At 39.0% G+C, this 19,118-nt stretch overlaps 2 protein-coding genes across 2 annotated transcripts in view; one reads left to right on the forward strand and one right to left on the reverse strand.

The window, feature by feature from the left end:
• Nucleotides 1-524, reverse strand: part of orc5 (origin recognition complex, subunit 5) — a 3,786-nt gene extending 3,262 nt beyond the window's left edge. Inside the window, exons 1-2 of the mRNA XM_079655673.1 lie at nucleotides 415-524; nucleotides 3-113 (exon numbers count right to left, since the gene is read on the reverse strand). Coding sequence (XP_079511799.1) covers nucleotides 3-103 — 101 coding nt within the window. The 5' untranslated portion in view covers nucleotides 104-113; nucleotides 415-524. The remainder of the gene's footprint in view (nucleotides 1-2; nucleotides 114-414) is intronic.
• A 555-nt stretch (nucleotides 525-1,079) lies between these two features.
• Nucleotides 1,080-19,118, forward strand: part of lhfpl3 (LHFPL tetraspan subfamily member 3) — a 39,070-nt gene continuing 21,031 nt past the window's right edge. Inside the window, exon 1 of the mRNA XM_079655178.1 lies at nucleotides 1,080-2,015. Coding sequence (XP_079511304.1) covers nucleotides 1,580-2,015 — 436 coding nt within the window. The 5' untranslated portion in view covers nucleotides 1,080-1,579. The remainder of the gene's footprint in view (nucleotides 2,016-19,118) is intronic.

Here is a 19,118-nt window from a genome sequence, read left to right on the forward strand (position 1 = left end):
ACAGCAGCATCCCTGCCTGGACCTCTCTGCAGGGCAGCTTCTTTGAGACCGTCTGCAGCCTCTCCTCCTCATATCCTGGCTGTTGCAACAGTGCTGACATCATGCTCTCCGTACTACAAACCACAACACGGTGTTTAAGACTGCGGGGAGGCCAGTGACAAGCGGCTACAAACAACCAGGCTAACGTTAGCTTTCTCAACGTTCACTGACAGCACACGCACAACCTCACACAACTCGTATTCGGTCAAAAATGTGACCAGAACGAAACATATTTAAGAAAACAATGGACTGTAAACACGGCAGGGAACTTTAATAATATATATGCCAGAAAATAAACTGTATAGCAAACGTAAAAAGCGATGAAAAGCTACATTAAAAGTTGAAAACGGTAACAAACAGGAGGTGGACACTCACATGAGTTTCGCGCGCGCCTTCAGATTACGTCAAATGACGGTGTCCGGTCACCAGCCAATCGCAGATCACACAAAGATTCATGGGTAATGTCGTTTTTAGCTCTAAAACTGTTTTTGTGATATAAAGAACTTCAGAAGATTGTTTTTTAAACACATAAATATAGACATTGTGCATATGTTTTTATTGTTCTTTATGTATGGATATGATGCACACATTATACTTACATGACAACTGTACAGCTTTATCTGCTGAGCAAAGTAAAAAGGAGAAAACATGAAAACATATAGCCTAATAGTCTTTTGAATGATACATATAAACAGCATATACAAAGGTAACATCTAGGAATATTGAGCTTTTATGGTTTTGTTATGATATAATTGGAAGCAAACATAATTAAAGGTCCATTCACGCCGTTCATTTACAGTCTAATGTTGTTTAATAGTTGCATTTGTGTACGGTAATTTCGAGGAACATGTTCCCATACCGCTCTCACATAATTAGCGTAATGTGAAGCAGCTGTTAGAGGGGGATTATGTGAGCATTACATTTGGGTGCATTAGCCACACTGTTGTAGTTTGTTATTATTATGATTGTGTGTGTTGAGATTTTGCGCGTGCTACTTGAATAATACGTCAGACGTGGATTAAGAGATGTGGGCTGGCCCTGTGCAGGCTTTCCTCCTCCTCTGATTCACCTCAGCTGCAGCTGTTGGTCTGTCGGAGCTCAGACGGAGGAGCATTTCAGCAGAGTGGAACCCAGACATGAGCCTGTGTGCCGGGGGAACAGTCTCTGGCTTTACACACGTTTCAGGTAACGACATCTTTGACAAATCATCAGGACAAATGTCGGATGAATCCACTGGCTTCTGAATGGATTCCTGAAGCGTGTTTTTTCGGAGAGCGCTTTCGTTTTTTGCAAGAGTGATGAATGAAAACCAGGAGGAAAACACCAGAAAACAAAACCCGACCTCGCCATGGATGTGAGGGTGCAGTGATTCTATGGAAACAGCTGTGACTGTATAAAGTCAGAATAAAAAAAAACCTAAACAGCGACAAGTTCTACAGAACACAGCATTTTTGCCATTTACGGATCAGATGCTCAGATGTGAGTTCGCTGAATACATTGGTCCTGAGCACCGAACAGACCCCTGCACTCAGACCGGAGGATGATCCCCGGGGTCCCCAGCACGATCACCACCATGATCCCCGCCTCCGAGGCTGCCAAAATCTATCAGACCAACTACGTCCGGAACTCCCGGGCCATCGGCACCCTCTGGGCCATCTTCACCATCCTCTTCGCCATCGTCAACGTGGTGTGCTTCATCCAGCCGTACTGGATCGGAGACGGCATGGACACCCCGCAGGCGGGATACTTCGGGCTGTTCCACTACTGCATTGGCAACGGGCTGTCCCGGGACCTGACCTGTAAGGGCAGCTTCACCGAGTTCAGCAGCATCCCCTCCGGTGCGTTCAAGGCCGCCTCCTTCTTCATTGCCATGTCAATGGTGCTGGTGCTCTCCTGCATCGGCTGCTTCTCGCTCTTCTTCTTCTGCAGCACCGGCACCGTGTACAAGATCTGCGGCTGGATGCAGCTGGCTGCAGGTAAGAGACTGGCTACAGGTTGGAGTTCTCAAAACACTTCAGTGTACTCATATGAGATTCATAGTTCAAAATATTATGAGATGAGTTCTCTCCCTTATCTCCCCTTATCACAAAGTTTAGAATAAATATTCACACATTCTGCAACCAGAAATCTATGTTCTCCTGCTTTTTAGGTTTGAAGATCCGAGTAGAAATGACTCGGAGCTTAAATAAAAAGCCATTGCAATAAATTACAGGTCTTATCTTTTATGACATTTTATTATTTATCAGGTCTAGATCTTTATTGAGTATTTGACTAGTAAATCAACAAAGTAAACACCCTTTTTTGATAAATGATACAAGTTTTTATGCAAAAATTAAAGGTGGTTTCAGTCTCTTGCACTATAGAGATATACAGGTTTTATGTAATGGTAAACTGCATATCTTTGGGTTTTGGATTGTCAAAACAAGGCATAACCTTGGATTTCAAGAGGATGTTTTTCAATATTTTCTGACACATAAGTAGACGTTGCAAAAACCCGACATGCACAAAGTCTGTAAAAATCTAGATGTTCTCCAGACTCCTCATTTGAGCTCAGTTGAGATGAGAACAAGAAATGTAATGTATCATCATATGAACTGGAATTGTCCACAATTACAGGTTTTAATCAAATCTCACAGCTAAGATTGCAAAAATTGAGGAGGATAAAAATGCAGATTGCTTTCACTTAAGAGGATTCTTTCGCCTGCTTTTTTTGTGTTGTTGTCTCCAATGGCTTTGGCCACAGAGCCCTGTTATAGTAAAAGTAGTATTTGGTTCATTTTACACTAAGCATATCTCGAGTCTTGGTCAAATATTATGTAACGATCTGAAGTGTAGGTGTAGTGGCCTTGAGGAACGTAAAACCTTGGATTGAAACTGTGAAACACACTCTTGGGTCCTGATGCCATTAAATAATAGTAAAAAAGTATACAAGCGTTTCTAAATTGCATTTTTTGTTGGGGAGGCTTCTCTGATACCTGAATGTTAGAAATGTATCTTGAAGTAAAATACATTATGTGAAATACTTTCTTTCAGGTAGGCATCGTACTGTTTCAAAGCAAATCCAGAATACAGTCATATATCTGTAAACTTCAGTAAACTCGACTCTGTAAGACTTATTAAACTGTCAACTAGAAATAGTAAAGTCAAAGCAAACAGCATTAAACGGAAAAATACAAATGATTTCTTTTCTCTAAATTAGAACAGAAAATGTATCTTACATCTTTAAACCCACCATGCACATTAGATACAAAAGAAAAACACATGTAAAAGGGAACTGAGAAAATACGATCAAAGGAAAAGCAACATGTAGTCAGTGCCTGACCCAACTGCTTTTTTTTTGTTTGAATGTTTTTTTTATTCCAAGCATCCTCGTTGAAGCAGATGGAGAAGATCTTGATTTCCTTCCAAAATGATATTTTCAAATAACTGGTGCAGCTCAGTTTAATATATTTCAGCCAACTATTTCAGTACGCAAGGGATAACTAAAACAAGCATTTTTGTTGATATTTATGAGCCTCAATTTTAAATGTGCTTTTGTTGCGACTGTTCCATCATCTGCTTGCATACACGCATTTGAATCAGTGGGAGCTCAGAGAATATCATGTGATTTAAAAAAACAAAACCTTTTGAGCATCAATTAACGCTTACATTTAATTTTTTATTTGTGTTTTTATCCTAACATCACCATTTGAATATTTATTAATGCCTGCTTGTAAAGCCCAGACTGTTCTCAGAGGAGAATTAAATGTCACAACCAATACATATCACATTCATAGCTTCTGTTTTTTCATGCAGAATAAAACAGCGGCTAAATATCCATTCGGATTTAGGGTGAACATGTGTCCCCGAAGTCTGTTGATTACCAGTTTTAGAAAAATAGTAACCAGAGGCTAATGTAATTCCACGTTGCATAAACCATTAGTCATAGACATTAGGAGAGCCATTGGCCAGATGCGAGGCTATTTTAAAGCAGAAAAAAGCTTTTTCACTAAAGTATCTCGAAGTATCTACGCTTGAAATTTGATTATTTTGGAGCAAAAGCACTATGATGAGCTCTTTCAGAGTCCTAATGAGTTCTACATCCTGCTAGTTTGACGGTTTTATTTCACAGATCAAATTTGCTTCTTATTCCTTAGAATGCATAGAAGTAGATTCCCAGTAGAGTCTCCAGTTTTCCCACCATGAGAGAAGCAGATGTGACGGTTTGCACCACATTGATAAAGAATGAAAATCAGATTTTCAGCTCTGGTGGTTTTTGTTAAAGTCGTAAGGAGTGGTGGAGAGTAATTAAGGAGGTTTATTTTAGCAGACAGTACATAAGTAATACATTTCAGAGCAAAACAATGTACATCTTACCCCACTACACTTGGCTAACAGCTGTAGTCACTGGTTACATTTCAGATCATATTTACATATGAAATTGGAAACAAAAAGGTTATTTTGTATACACTGTTTGCTGATTATATTCCTAATTAATCGATAAATCATTAGGTCCATCAAATGCCAGATAGTGATAAAAATGTCCATCATGACACTCCATTACCAAGATGATGAATTCAAATTGGTATATTGTGTACTTACCAACAGTCTAAAACAGAACATTTTGCGTCAATATCGGTATTAAAAATATATCCATTAATAAAAAGATGTTACCCAGAGGCTAAAAAAAACATTTGTATAATAATAAAAAAAAAATCCAGCAAAACAATTAAGGTTACTTATTTACAAAGTACAATTTGTAGTATATCTTATACTTTTACTCAAGTAAAAACAATCTTAATTGATCTTCAATATACTTTTGTGCACTCGCAGCCCAATTCAATGTGACCAATATCTCTTATTCTCATCACAGCCGCTGTTAAAGTGGCCATTTAACGGTTTTCTAGGCAACAGAAATAGCTGATACCGAGGTACTCTCTCTAAGCTGTCTAAAATCCAAACGTGATTGCAAAAAAAAATGATAAGTCCTCCCTGTGTGATGTCTTTAAGGGTGTATGAAGCTGCTGTGATGGGCGATCACTAGCTCAGAGGCAGTCCTCCTCTCCCACAGAGGGACGCCCTGAATGTTTGAAGAGCTCTGCCTTGGTGGATCAGGGCACTTTTTTGAACTATAGCCAAGAATTATGACGATTGTTGTAATGAGGTAACTATGTCATTATTTAGTTGCGATTTTTAAACAACATCTGTGGTTATATAGTTTGCACAAATGTTTTGCATAAGTTTGCACAGTAGCCGTCATTCTTCCGACAGATCTGCCTTAGGTCCCAGAGAGACAACTTTAATATATTATTCTTGTTTCTCCCCTTCCTTATGCTTTCGGTTTGGAATTCCTCAACAAACCACATTTTTAAAGCTTCTTATTTATTATTTAAAATCAGACATGATAATGTTAAATTGCATTTTTTTTTTTTAAAACACACCTTCGCAGTCAGATAGATCTGAACCTAGTTAAACACCAACTGGAGATTTATTCATCAAACACCAAATGAGTGAATATCTTTTGGAAAAGCTGTTTCCTCTTTTAGAGACTTGTAATGTATGCCAAGGAGCTTTTCTGAAATATTGTGTAAGCATCACTAAGACATTTATCTGCTATTAATTCATTTCACTTTCTAGTTTCTTCGTATTTAGTTTTTATGAAATAGGGAGACTGTAAAAAAGCAGTCTGGAGAATGCCAAATAGATTTTTTACAACCTTATAACCTACAAGGTTATTAATGGCTTATTATTTATACAGAGCCATAAATAGGTGATGTATTTGCCATTGATAGATCCATTAGAAGCACTTAAAACGCCTTTTTTAAAGCATATCAGAAAGAAAACAGGACGATGCTCAGTAACCTGGACGGCCTCCAGAGCTAATGACCATCTGGATCCCACAAATTCACAGGCATGATTTTCTCCATGGCAGTAACAGCTGCAAATGTTCTGTATTTGTAAATCAGTAGAAGACCATTGAATCAGACGTTGGTCAGCTTCCTGTGCCTTTAGTGTGTAAGTGGCTTTCGGAGCCAAAACAACATTTGTTGGAGTTTATTGATCTAAATGTTGATTTCCAGAATATCCAGAGGATCCAGCAGGGGCGGCTGCTGTTCAGCTGTGTTGTTGTTACGCTGTGAGAGTGACAGAGAACACAAAGGCTCTGCTTGCCTTATGTTTGATGCATGATAACAGTTTGTTAAAAGCGTCTGACTGACTGATGTCGTTATACCGATGCTCGGTGTGCCGTGCAGTATTCAATTTTACACCTCATCAGAAAGATGTCTAGTGGAACGGGGACGTGCTGCTTTTCACGTCACATTGTGTGCTTGAAAAATACACCAAGACGCTAATACACTGTCTGCTGAGGAGAGAGATAGATAATGAAAACTGATCCAGGGAATGTTTGAAAACTGAATTCTTCCTTTTGTAAAACTTGTTTTCTGTTCATGATGTAATCCAATAAGAAGTGGAGTGTACATCTTTTATACTCCTCTTGTCTTATCTGAGGTCAGAAATACAAATATACTATAGATTGTATGTTATATTTCTTCATGACAAGATCTACGTAATACATTTTCATGAATTCATTTATTTGTCTAGAGTAAAAAAACACATTGTAGTAAAAGCTCTCTGTTTACAAGTCTGCCATCATACCAACTCAGTCATAAAGGCATAATGTTACATTATTATCATCATCAGTTATGTCTTGCATTTGATAAGTGAAACATCTTATAATTGCATGTCCCTATATCGTATAGTATTTAACCAAACCCAAACTTAATTTGTTGTTCCAAATTTTAACATCCAGTCAAAATAAATGGCTTTACTCACATATCGCACCCTATAATACAAATGCTGTACCTGCCACTATAACAATAAACATTAAAAAAAAAGGAAGGAAAGAGGTTGCTGGCAATAATTGGCTGTGGGTCAAAGCCTATTTAAAAAAAAAGCCACATTAATGTGAGCTCTGTGTAAACATTTGCACTGTAGATGAGATTAAAGGCAGGGAGCTAATGACATCAGCCCCATCTTTATCCCTTCACATAAAATGAAGCACCGGAAAGGTCTGAGAGGCTTTACAGTGATGTCACATGATCACACATGAGACTAAGACGCAGACATAACAGAGACACATATGCACACACAGACAAAACAAACTAGTTTAAGCTCAGATAGGTCACATATGATGGATGGTGATTTGTACATGCTTCAGAAGCATTAACAAAAATAGAAATGTTGACCCATGCAGAGTAAATGATCCAAACAAGACAGCCAGCCAAGTCAGCAGACGCTCACGGATCTCACCCTACAGACTTGTTCTAATACTGAGGATTAAGAAAGTGGATCACCTCCCTTAGCTGATGAGGATTTTAAAGAGACAGTAACCAATTGCTGACCTCCATCAGCCTTATTAGACACTTTGACACTTTCATACAAGTAGAAACTTTTAGGAGACACTTGACTATATAATCATTATTTGGTTGAATTAAGCTTAGATTTGTGACTAAATTGAACTCAACGGATTAACATTCAAACTAACCAAGAGAGGTTGACAGAATAACCACACTATAAGGTATATCTTTGGTAGCTAATCCGGTCTAATTAATATTTGCAATTTATTAATGTTTCAGCTTCTAAAGGATTAAACTAAATGGACCTTGTAATGAGTTTACTTTATCAATAGCTTTTTCCAAGAATGAACAGTCTCTAAAGTGCTCTGAAATTGCCTATTGATGCAAATGTAATGTATGAAAAAGCTGAGCTACAAATTCAACATTTTATAAAATAAGCACGTTTTTAGCTTTTTAAGAAAATGAAATATAATTTACCAGTTGAATCTTACCTTACCATTACAATATTAGGTTGTTCTGTGCTTACTAAAAACAAATTAATTGACTTTTAATACATACACATTAAACAGTAAGAGCTACAAATTCAACATTTTATAAAATAAGCACGTTTTTAGCTTTTTAAGAAAATGAAATATAATTTACCAGTTTAATCTTACCTTACCATTACAATATTAGGTTGTTCTGTGCTTACTAAAAACAAATTAATTGACTTTTAATACATACACATTAAACAGTAAGAGCTACAAATTCAACATTTTATAAAATAAGCACGTTTTTAGCTTTTTAAGAAAATGAAATATAATTTACCAGTTGAATCTTACCTTACCATTACAATATTAGGTTGTTCTGTGCTTACTAAAAACAAATTAATTGACTTTTAATACATACACATTAAACAGTAAGAGCTACAAATTCAACATTTTATAAAATAAGCACGTTTTTAGCTTTTTAAGAAAATGAAATATAATTTACCAGTTGAATCTTACCTTACCATTACAATATTAGGTTGTTCTGTGCTTACTAAAAACAAATTAATTGACTTTTAATACATACACATTAAACAGTAAGAGCTACAAATTCAACATTTTATAAAATAAGCACGTTTTTAGCTTTTTAAGAAAATGAAATATAATTTACCAGTTGAATCTTACCTTACCATTACAATATTAGGTTGTTCTGTGCTTACTAAAAACAAATTAATTGACTTTTAATACATACACATTAAACAGTAAGAGCTACAAATTCAACATTTTATAAAATAAGCACGTTTTTAGCTTTTTAAGAAAATGAAATATAATTTACCAGTTGAATCTTACCTTACCATTACAATATTAGGTTGTTCTGTGCTTACTAAAAACAAATTAATTGACTTTTAATACATACACATTAAACAGTAAGAGCTTCATTTAATGAAGCGCCAATAAAGAGCTTGAAATGTTTCCTTAAAAGCATACCCACCAGATGATCAGCAATATATTACAGGTAGTCACCAGAGAGAATAAATCAGCGTGAGCGAGGCAATTTAAACATGTCCCAGAGGGTGAGGTATTATTATGGTGTAACAAAGTGCATTGCCAATAATAAAAACAGATAAAATAAATATTTTACAAATGCACATACCGTAGGCGTAGGGTATGGTAAATATACTGCTAACCAGAATACGTAACGCCATGTTACATACAGTAGACATAGCTTTGCCTTCACATGCTTACAATGACAATGCTAACATGCAACTAGCTGGTGTAATTTTAACCACGTTTACCATTTTATTCACTGATTTGCTTCAATTGTAAATGAAACTTGTAATTGCGTAAGCGAACTAGTTTTTTTCTGATACGTTTGCATGCTCAGAATGTCCATAATAGCAGTTATATTTGCTACAGTATATTCACCATCTTAACTGTGCGTGTTTGAATGCCAACATTTGTGTTGCGATGCCCAAAATATGTATAATTTCTTCATAGAATTGTTTGGCAAGCAATCCAATATTTTTGGAATTTTCTGGAACAAAAAAGTACATTGACATTTTCGTTAGTCATTCCTTAAAGCGATTACAATGAAATATGTTATACGTTTTAATGAGAAAAAAGCCTGGCTATCATCAAGGTCACATTATATTTGAGCCAGTTACTGCCGCTTGTTGATGAATAACATGTCATCCTGAGGTGATGATGATTTAGTCTTTTATTAGCCGTGGCGTGATGGACAGATGGGACTGTTGGAGCTCCTGGAGCAGGTCCAATGGGAAGCGAGGGTGGAGGTGTGTCTGATTGAGGAGTCGCAAGGTATTTAGAGCTTTAAGTGTGACTGACATCTCTGATTGCAGAGGAGTTAGGACCAAAATGAGCAGAGAGATGGAGATTATGTGAGACCAAGAAAAAGGAGAAGAACCCATCAGGGCTAAATATGAATTACGCTCCACAAAATGGATACTCCTCTATTGAGGTTAAAGTGCAAATAAATGAACAGCAGTGATAGGGGTGTACATTAACATGTCTAACAAAACATGATATCAGCATCAAGGCCACAGATATAGGCACATTTGTGTCTGACTTTTTTTCTTCACTTTTTAAATCTTTGTATTTAAACTGCATAAAATAAACATGAACCCAAATGATTATCTTTTTCTACCGAGCTTTTATCATCTTTCATCTCCTCACACTTTAAATGGATTTCCCTCATTTGTCATTTCATCTCCAAAAAATAGGTTTAGCCTAAATATGTTAACGATTCTGGAGAATAATTCCTTTTGTATCTTTTTGACATGTCAACAGTTTCCCTATAATTGGCTATTTGTTGTAAACTATGTGCACATTTAATCGGTGCATTGTCGCTATATATTTAAGTGCAATTTGCTGCTACATAAATTCGATAAAGATTAAGAGTGTTGTTTCATTTGTTGTTGTGCGTGGACCTAATATTCTCAGAGGGTCCATCTCTGTCTCTGTTAACTACTGGCAAACACTTTCTATCATCAGAATAATGTGTACGTCTGTGCTCTCTGATTGCTTTCTATTTGTTTTAAACGCCTTATTTAAAACTTAATCGCTCTTTCATTGCTTTGTTCTAGTCAGGTGCTTTATGGGGACAAGCATCCTCACAGGCTCCATTACCTCTTCATTAAACCAACCATGAGGTGGCTGCTTTAATGTCCTTGTTGTTACGACGGCTGAGGGGAGATTCCTCAGCATTGCTTTTTATAAAAATATATCAAGTTTAACTTCTAATTAAACCCTCACTAGGCTTGCATGGAGCAACACAAAAGTCTAAATAGACATGTCTCTCTTTCCTAGTCAGCCTGTAGCGCTGGTTACTGCAGAGTTTGCTGCTTTGGAAGACCGCTGGCATTATCATGAGCTGTGCTGCCCTTTTAAATTGATGGGAAGATGATGATGATGATGGGAAAGTGTCCAGTTGCCAGCCAGAGGAGGCTGAGATAGCGAGAACTTTCCCGAGGTCTCAGCAGGATGTGGACGTGCTGAAGTCATAGGGTTTAATATCACTCCTAATCAGGTGCTAGTTATGGAGCAGTGGGAGAGCTAACAGCATGGGGTTGGGACGACAACGAGAGGAAGAAGATTGATCAGCAGCAATGAGTCTGACATCCCTGGTGTGTCGTGGAACTGTGCCAGTGTGTATGAAAGACAAGAGGTTTATTCAGACTGAGTGGGAGTATCACTGACTCGAGCCGTGGATGTTATTTTACCGTCTGTGTTTTGATCTGCTGTTGTATTATCCTATTGTTCTATGTATCCATGAGGGAGCGTCACTAAAGAGCTTGCCCGCAGCTTGAGGGATCATTGACAAATCCCTCAGTAGGGGAAAGTCATAAGCATAAGCTCGTCCCACAGGAAAACATAACACCCTCTGTTTTTCCTGCTGCGTTACGGGAAGCTCCAGAATAACAATAACTTCTTCTTCAGAGTTGTTCATATCAGTCTGATCTGCATATCAAAGTCTGGTGGATTTTGTTGTCTCCGTTTTTGTACAATCACTTCATATTTCATCAAACGACTGCATCCTTGAGTTTTAAATAATAATGTAATCGTATTCACGTTCTGTGTTGTTTTCATACGGCATTGTAGAAATGTTATTTTGATTGAGTGGCTGAATTTATATCCAATCATCCGGCCCATTTTGGACTAACTCCACTGAGTAGATCATAGCTGGTCCTGATCGATTCCTCACATTAAGTCATTGCTGAAGTCCCTCCAGTCAGACTAGTTTGCAGAACTTGGACGGGAAAAAGCCTCAATTATCCAGGGTTAAAACAGAGGTGATTTGAATGTCTCACTTTTTTCATAAATGAATGCTGCTCTGAGTTTTAGTTGGGAAAATCTCATGCGACATAGAAAGCAAAATGAGCTTAAAGCATGTTGATGCCTACTTCTACCTATTAATACAGTAAGTGCTTTTTCAGATCTTTGGCAGGGATGTATACATCTATAATTCAACATTTAAATAAAACAAATTTATACAATTCAGCTTTTTTGTCTCTTCACATCATCTTAATATTGATATAAATGTTCTCCTCCTAATCTTTTTATATGTCGTCCCTTCCATCAAATTTCATAACATTTGGGCTTTGAGATCTTCCGTAATCCTGCTGACAAACATAACCAAATAGGTAACCTCCCTTTTGGAATGCATAAGCAAATAGTGCCAAGAAAAAGAATAAGAGTGCAGTAAACGTTGGTCTCTGACCTCCATTAAGCTGGACTTCATTCCACTTGATGTTTTCTCTGGATAAAACGTTGTCAGATGGAGATCAGCAAAGGATCAGCCCCTCTGTTAGCAGTGAATGTCAAACACGGCACTAAACACTTCCACGTCTCATTAAGACTTGATTATCCCGACTCCCCAGGAGTAATGTCATTAGTGTAGCAAGGATGGAGGATAAACAAAGGCTCCGTCCTGTACCACTTGCACACCTTCTCCCGAAAACTCCTCATAACCTCAAACGACTAAAAACTTCTGCAAAAGCTTCCTGTCAGAGCTAAAACACGAGTGAGCTTTCAGGCTTTGCTTGCTCTTATTGGATGTGACAGGCCGAATGCAAATAACAAGACCCCCAAACCAACAGTATGAAATCGACTAGCGAGCGACTTTGTTGCTTCTTGATCCCTCTGGCCTGTTCTGTCCGAGAGGAATGCAGAAGGAATGCTGCTTCCATTGATGTTGGACATTGTCTCTGCAGCGAGTCACTTTGATATGAATTATACATGCAACCACAACACTGGTTTGTGAATAAATCATTACTCTCAGACATGAATGGGTACGTCTCTGTTATGGTACAGTTTATCAGAAATGTAGTCATGTTTGCGTCCAACAAAGTAAATGCCCTTATTTCAACTTGATTCTTAATCATGCAAATGAACCTACAGAAAAAACATCCAACGAACAAGATTCTTCAGACCCTCCTCCTCAATCTGTTGGTATACATCCTCAGTCCCCCACTCCATAATTACGAGAAGTTGAATTGCTCTTAATTATGACCTGAGTGCACAGAGAGAAATAACTTCACATGTATTCTCAACCCAAGGGCGATGACAGAGTGCCGTATGTGTGTAAAAAGAAAAGCAATATGTTGTGTATTAACAAGACTTCATGTTTGTAAGAATATTTTTGCCATGTTAGATCATTTTACTACTTGCTTGCTAATAATGATCCAACCATTTAATTCACCAGCATGTACGTGGGCTGGTTTCGGCTTTTTCTATTTTGGCAGTGAAAAAGTACTTTGCATAACTTCCTGGTTGATTCATATTTTCAAGAGGAAATGGGCTAAAAGCAGGCATTACTGATTCGGTTGCAGGACACATTTTGGCCTTTTCATGTTAAAAAATCCATTGAAAAGTTTGGTCTTATCTGCAGAATAATCCTATACATGGTGTTATAATTCACTACAGTGAGGCATGATCCAAGAGAAATAAATCTCTGTTTTTGTTATATTCTCAAGCATTTTACTGTTAGGGACTCTGGAGATACAATTGAGTATGATTCACTTTTTTTTCCAAGAGGAAAGGGACACTCACCTAGCGGATATCTTCACTCTTGAGTTCACTTTTCTACTCACACTTGGTAGCCAACATTAGAAGATGGTGCCTTTTTTTTAACTTTTTCCTTGTGTTTTATTGACTTAGCGAAAAGGGCCATGACACTACAGGTCAAAGGCACGTAAGCCTTCATTTTTTGCAAACAAACGAATGACCAGCAGGCAGCAGCTTTTCACACGTCCATTTGATCCATTAGACTTTGTAGCTGTTTCTTCTCCATCGTGCGCTTACTGTCAATAAGTCTCCTCCTCTGCTGCTTGCTTTCACATGTTTCCCAGAGGAGGGGTAGACTTTATAGATTTCCCTTCGGGGAGGGGAGTATCTTCTTGATCACTGGACATGGATGGAGAAGACAGCCGGTTGATTTATCTTCCTCCCCCGAGTTAAGGACGGGGTGACCCATTTGAAACTATCTACCTCCAATAAGCCCATGTGTGTCCCTGCATGTGTCTTTAGGCAGCAGGACAAGGACGGGGTGACCCATTTGAAACTATCTGCCTCCGATAAGCCCATGTGTGTCCCTGCATGTGTCTTTAGGCAGCAGGACAAGGACGGGGTGACCCATTTGAAACTATCTGCCTCCAATAAGCCCATGTGTGTCCCTGCATGTGTCTTTAGGCAGCAGGACAAGGACGGGGTGACCCATTTGAAACTATCTGCCTCCGATAAGCCCATGTGTGTCCCTGCATGTGTCTTTAGGCAGCAGGACAAGGACGGGGTGACCCATTTGAAACTATCTGCCTCCAATAAGCCCATGTGTGTCCCTGCATGTGTCTTTAGGCAGCAGGACAAGGACGGGGTGACCCATTTGAAACTATCTGCCTCCAATAAGCCCATGTGTGTCCCTGCATGTGTCTTTGAGTGATGCTCATTTCAGCGTGTGCGAGTGTTTGAGTTAATGATGCTGCTGTCTGCTGGTGTTGAGGAGACTGACGCCCAGTCCAAGGTTTCCATCATGTATCAGATTCTGTTTTGACATGGCTGTCTGAGGGTGAATGATGCTCAGATGCTCCTTGATTTATAGAAGACCACGCCTCTGTGAAGGTTGCACCACATGGGGCATTTTTAAACTCTGAAAAACAGCTCTGAACTCTCTTTTGAAAGACATAAGGAGGATATAACCTTAAGAAAGCTACTTTTACATTTAGCAGATATTACAAGTGATGTTAAGAGTGATAAGTGGTTGAAAGCTTCGGGTCTGAGTTGTATGTCACTATGTTTCTGGTCCCGCTCATGTCTACTGTCACATACTTATTAATGGCATATACTGATTTCTATTGACAGATGTCACTGCTTACTATGATGTGCCGACGCTGTGTGCTAATGTCATGTGGATTCTTAGTGGTATGCCTCTTTGACTTGTGTTACATCCCTGCTGTTTGACAGGCTTGTGGCAAAAGAAAACACTTTCATATACCAGTGCCCATCATCTCATGTCAACCCTTTGCTTTCATATACAGCAAAAAGTGTTTTACTTGATTTAGTTTCATTTGTATTTGTTTTCCCCTACTTTGAAACACATTTATATTATAAAAAGCGGTGTTAACTACACACTTTAACCCTACTCCCTATATAAACTCAATGGAATATAAACAGAATCACATTAAATACAATAAAAAGGAAAGAAAGGTAAGAAAATAATTTTAAAAAGATCGACGACAAAATATTGATATGTTTCTCATTCAAGTCAACACGGTAAAGTGAGACACAATTTTACGACAAAACATATGACTGAAACATAGAGAGAGGTGAAGTCTGCACTGTCTATTAAAAAATGATTAAGAATATAACATATGAAACTTTACATACATTTAAAAAATGTGTGTTGAAATTTAAAATCTAGAAATGTGGTTTATTGATACTAAAGACAGTACAACGTTCCCATCTTTACATGGACACATCTTACTTTATGAAATGTTTATTGATCCCAGTTTTGTATCTCTTTGTATTCTACTCTCTGCTTTCTCAGCCTTTTTAATCCCAGTATATAGCCCACACATCCTTCGTTCTGGTCCTCTCTGCAGATCTAAAGTGCATCCTCATTTCCTCAGTAATGAGCCAGAACAAAACTTGGATCCATTAGATCCACTTCTCAGCAGGACATTTCCTTTCCACCATCATCCCATTCTCTTATCAATCAATACTGTTGTATCGTGAGAGGAAGCTGTTTGATGACTGCAGCCTTTCAGCCATCATACAGACGTTACATTCAGAATATATTACTCTCCTTTCTCTGGCCTCAGATTTAAGTGCTGCATATGGTTGACTGATGAGAAACATAACGGTCGTTATTCAGAAACAAATGTTTACCCAAAGGAGTTAGCTCCGAATGGGACACACATCGGTTCAGGGGCACAAGGCGTCTCCTCCAGCTGGTTTTCCTCCGAGGTAGACGCCTAATTACACTGATCATCCACCGACGATTATAACAGTGCCACATCGGAGGGACCCATGCTGTGTGGAAAACATGACTAACAACTCCAACACTGGAAACATATTGGCGGGAGGGACCGAATCAAAGACAGCTTAGTGAAAACTGGGGGCATAAGTAGAATACAAATGAGGTTCGAGCTTGAGAGGACTTCAAAAGGCTCCGTGGCTCTCAGTTATTTGATAAACTTAGCCGGGGGAGTTGAGAAGCACGAGCCGTGGGAGTGTTTGCATCCCAGTGGACTTACTTAAGATTACACCAGAGGAACAACACTCGCAGGAGGCTCTCTTATGTCTGAGTGATGTGTTTTTCTCTCTTAGGTGTGTGTTTGTGGGTAAACGGTTGCTTCTGCCCGGTAGTGTTTGTTTACCGTCACCGTTTTCCAAAGGTAACGGATCAGAGAACACGGACTCTGAGAGGGGACGTGTGTTGTTTCAGTGATGTTTCGCAGCCACCTCAGCCACCCATTAGTGCCTTTCCTCCCTCCGAGCTATCCGGTTGCCATGGAAACTCTCCGTTCTGCTCCCGCTGGCAGCATCCCATCACTCTCACTGTCTCCAAGAGATTGCCAAGGTGAGCTGCTCAGGATCAGCGTACCCCTTCAGGAGTTGCAGGAAGGATGGGGGCACCGTCTGGGAGCTGAATGACCCCCCATTCAGGTTCAAACTCTTTCCATTTGGCCGCTTCACGTCACAGACTTAAGGCCAGGAGAGCGGTGAAGCATCACAGCTGCATGACAAGTGGCAGCATGAGGGTTTCTCTTAATACATCAATGAGTGGCGACACTTGAAGCAGCACGAATCCTACTATCAGTGGCGTAACAATATGAAGACATTTATATTAATTTCACTTTATACTTAAATATCCCATTCACGTAACATATTTTTTTCCTTTTTATGTTCCCTTAAAGGTTACCTATTATGCAAAATCTACTTTTTCTCGTCTTTGATACATAAGCATGTGTCCCTTCTGTGTAAAGAGATTCTGAAAGTTTCAGGAAAAAAGATTGGCTCTCCTTTTATCCTGATCCATTTATATAGAAACCTGTCCGAAAATGAGCTGATCAGAATTTGGCCACTTTGTGATGTCATAATGTATTTTTGGGTTAAGTAACCATTAGCCAATCACCAACCAAGGTAACACCCATCCACCTTATCACCTGAATCTCCTCCTAGAGCACCAGTGTGAGAACTATAATATATTGATGAAAAAGAGTACAATAGGGGACCTTTTTAAATCTCTGATCTTGACTTAACTGATTTTGACAGCAGAGAGATTACATTAACATTCCTCTCCTGGAGATGGAGATGCCTTTGGACTTCCCTAAAAATGTAGATTCAAACAGACCCCAAGTAAACTGTATTAAGTAAAGTAGCCTTTTTCCGAAAAGCATAATATATTTGGGAACTTTTTGATCTTCGCCACACTTTAACATATAGTTCTGTGGTGTTGAACAATGCTTGAGCCGATAAACACTAGTTTGAACAGTAAGGAAAGCTACTAAGTGGCCCTTGTGGTACATTTATAAAAGCTGTTTCCAGAGGTCAAGAACGCAAACTTCTAATTTTTAAAGCCAAAATAGACGAAAGGGATAAGTTCAGTAATATAATGTAAACATATAAAACCCCTCATGGCTGAGTGGACAAAAGCTCCTGATAAGCTAGTAAAATAACTTTGTTTTGATGATACAAGCTCTTACTGGTTGACCCTTCTTCAGCGCTCCATTGTTCTTACCTGCTTGGTGCTAGGTGGATTTATATCAGTGAGATGGAGCTCTGTATTTCTTTGTCCTCCTCATGTAATCAGTCATCATTAAAGCAAAAAGAGAGCAATTCAGGAGTAGGGAGGGGAAAGCTTGAAAGAAAAGAGAAGAACATGTACTCTCTGCCATCTCCTCAGATCAGAGAGGTTCCTGAAACAGAGGAGCAATCCCCTCGACTCGACTTCAAAGGCAGTCGGTTTTGGAAGAAGAAACGGGGACAACATTAAAGATTCTGCCAAAGTTGTGTTCAAGAACGCTGTCATCACTATCTGAGGAAGAGAAGAGAAAGCACTTAAATAAAACAAGGATTGATCAACATGATTTGGATCGTATTCAAATAATCCGATCATGTGGGTTCTTTCCTCTGACTACAAGAGATAGACTTAAATATTTTACTCTTGCCTGTCGTCAATGAGCCATGACAATTACGAGCTTCACAAAGCGTATCACTGCAAGGGTGTCAGCTTCAATGCTTAACACGTGTTTTTTTTATTCCTGTCTGGGGTGCAACATGTTGGCAGATTTACTGTCGGGAGTCTTTATTAATAAGGACACCTGTTTCTAAATCCCCCCTTGATAAATGAGTGCTGTCCTCCTGTACTTCCACCTAAGCTGCTTAAGCTTACGGTCATACGTGAGTCATGTGTGTCTCATATGGACACGTGGCTGGCTTTAATTCTCAGTCTTTTTCTGTCATATTCACAGCACTGAGGTGTCCTGACACTCGTCTGTACAAATCCAAATAGCAGTCTGCAGGCAGCCCGTCACCATGGCGATGCAGCATCTCTACCTCATCCAACCAGCTGATTGGATCCTCTGCATGGGGGAGCGACCTCCTGCTCCCCGAAACATAGTCTGTGCTCAGAGGAAATCAGAGAGAGCTTTGATTAAAGCTCGTCTGAAAAACTCTGTTCCAAGTAGGACTAACTTCAAAGAAGACAAGGCTGCATTTGGAAGAAACTTCTGAAGCAGTCTCCAGTGAACCGAGAGACAGCGGGGGGGCGGCATGCAACAGAAAGCAAACAATATCGCCACCCAGGAGGATTATCAGAATAACTTTTATGCTGATTATTTCTAAAATAAGAAGGAATGTTTCTGTGACACTGCATGCAGAGTTGTGGGCCACTGGGACGTGTTTTAAGTGGCTTGCAAACACACTTGTGAGCACATTCTCACGTCTTCAGTACAACAACATTGTCTACTATTTTTCTTTGAAGGAGTTCCACCGCTCTAAACAGGCATTGTCCAATTTGTGTTTAGCAATTGTAGCGAGAACGGTCAATATTTAGATCTCCACAGAGGTTGAAACTTTGAGTCTATGTGTAAGAAGTGGAATAAACTTTGTTTGCTCTAGCTAGACTGCAAACGTTAGCGGCTAACTAGCTTGCTAACTGCTAACTGCAACATTCAAATCCAAGAAGCATTTCCTTCTCTATGGATAAATAAGTTCCAGATATTATTACCCCACTTTTTGGAAGCTGGTCCTGTGTGCT

The sequence above is a fragment of the Notothenia rossii genome (assembly GCF_949606895.1).
Source record: "Notothenia rossii genome assembly, chromosome: 10".
Classification (NCBI taxonomy): domain Eukaryota; kingdom Metazoa; phylum Chordata; class Actinopteri; order Perciformes; family Nototheniidae; genus Notothenia; species Notothenia rossii.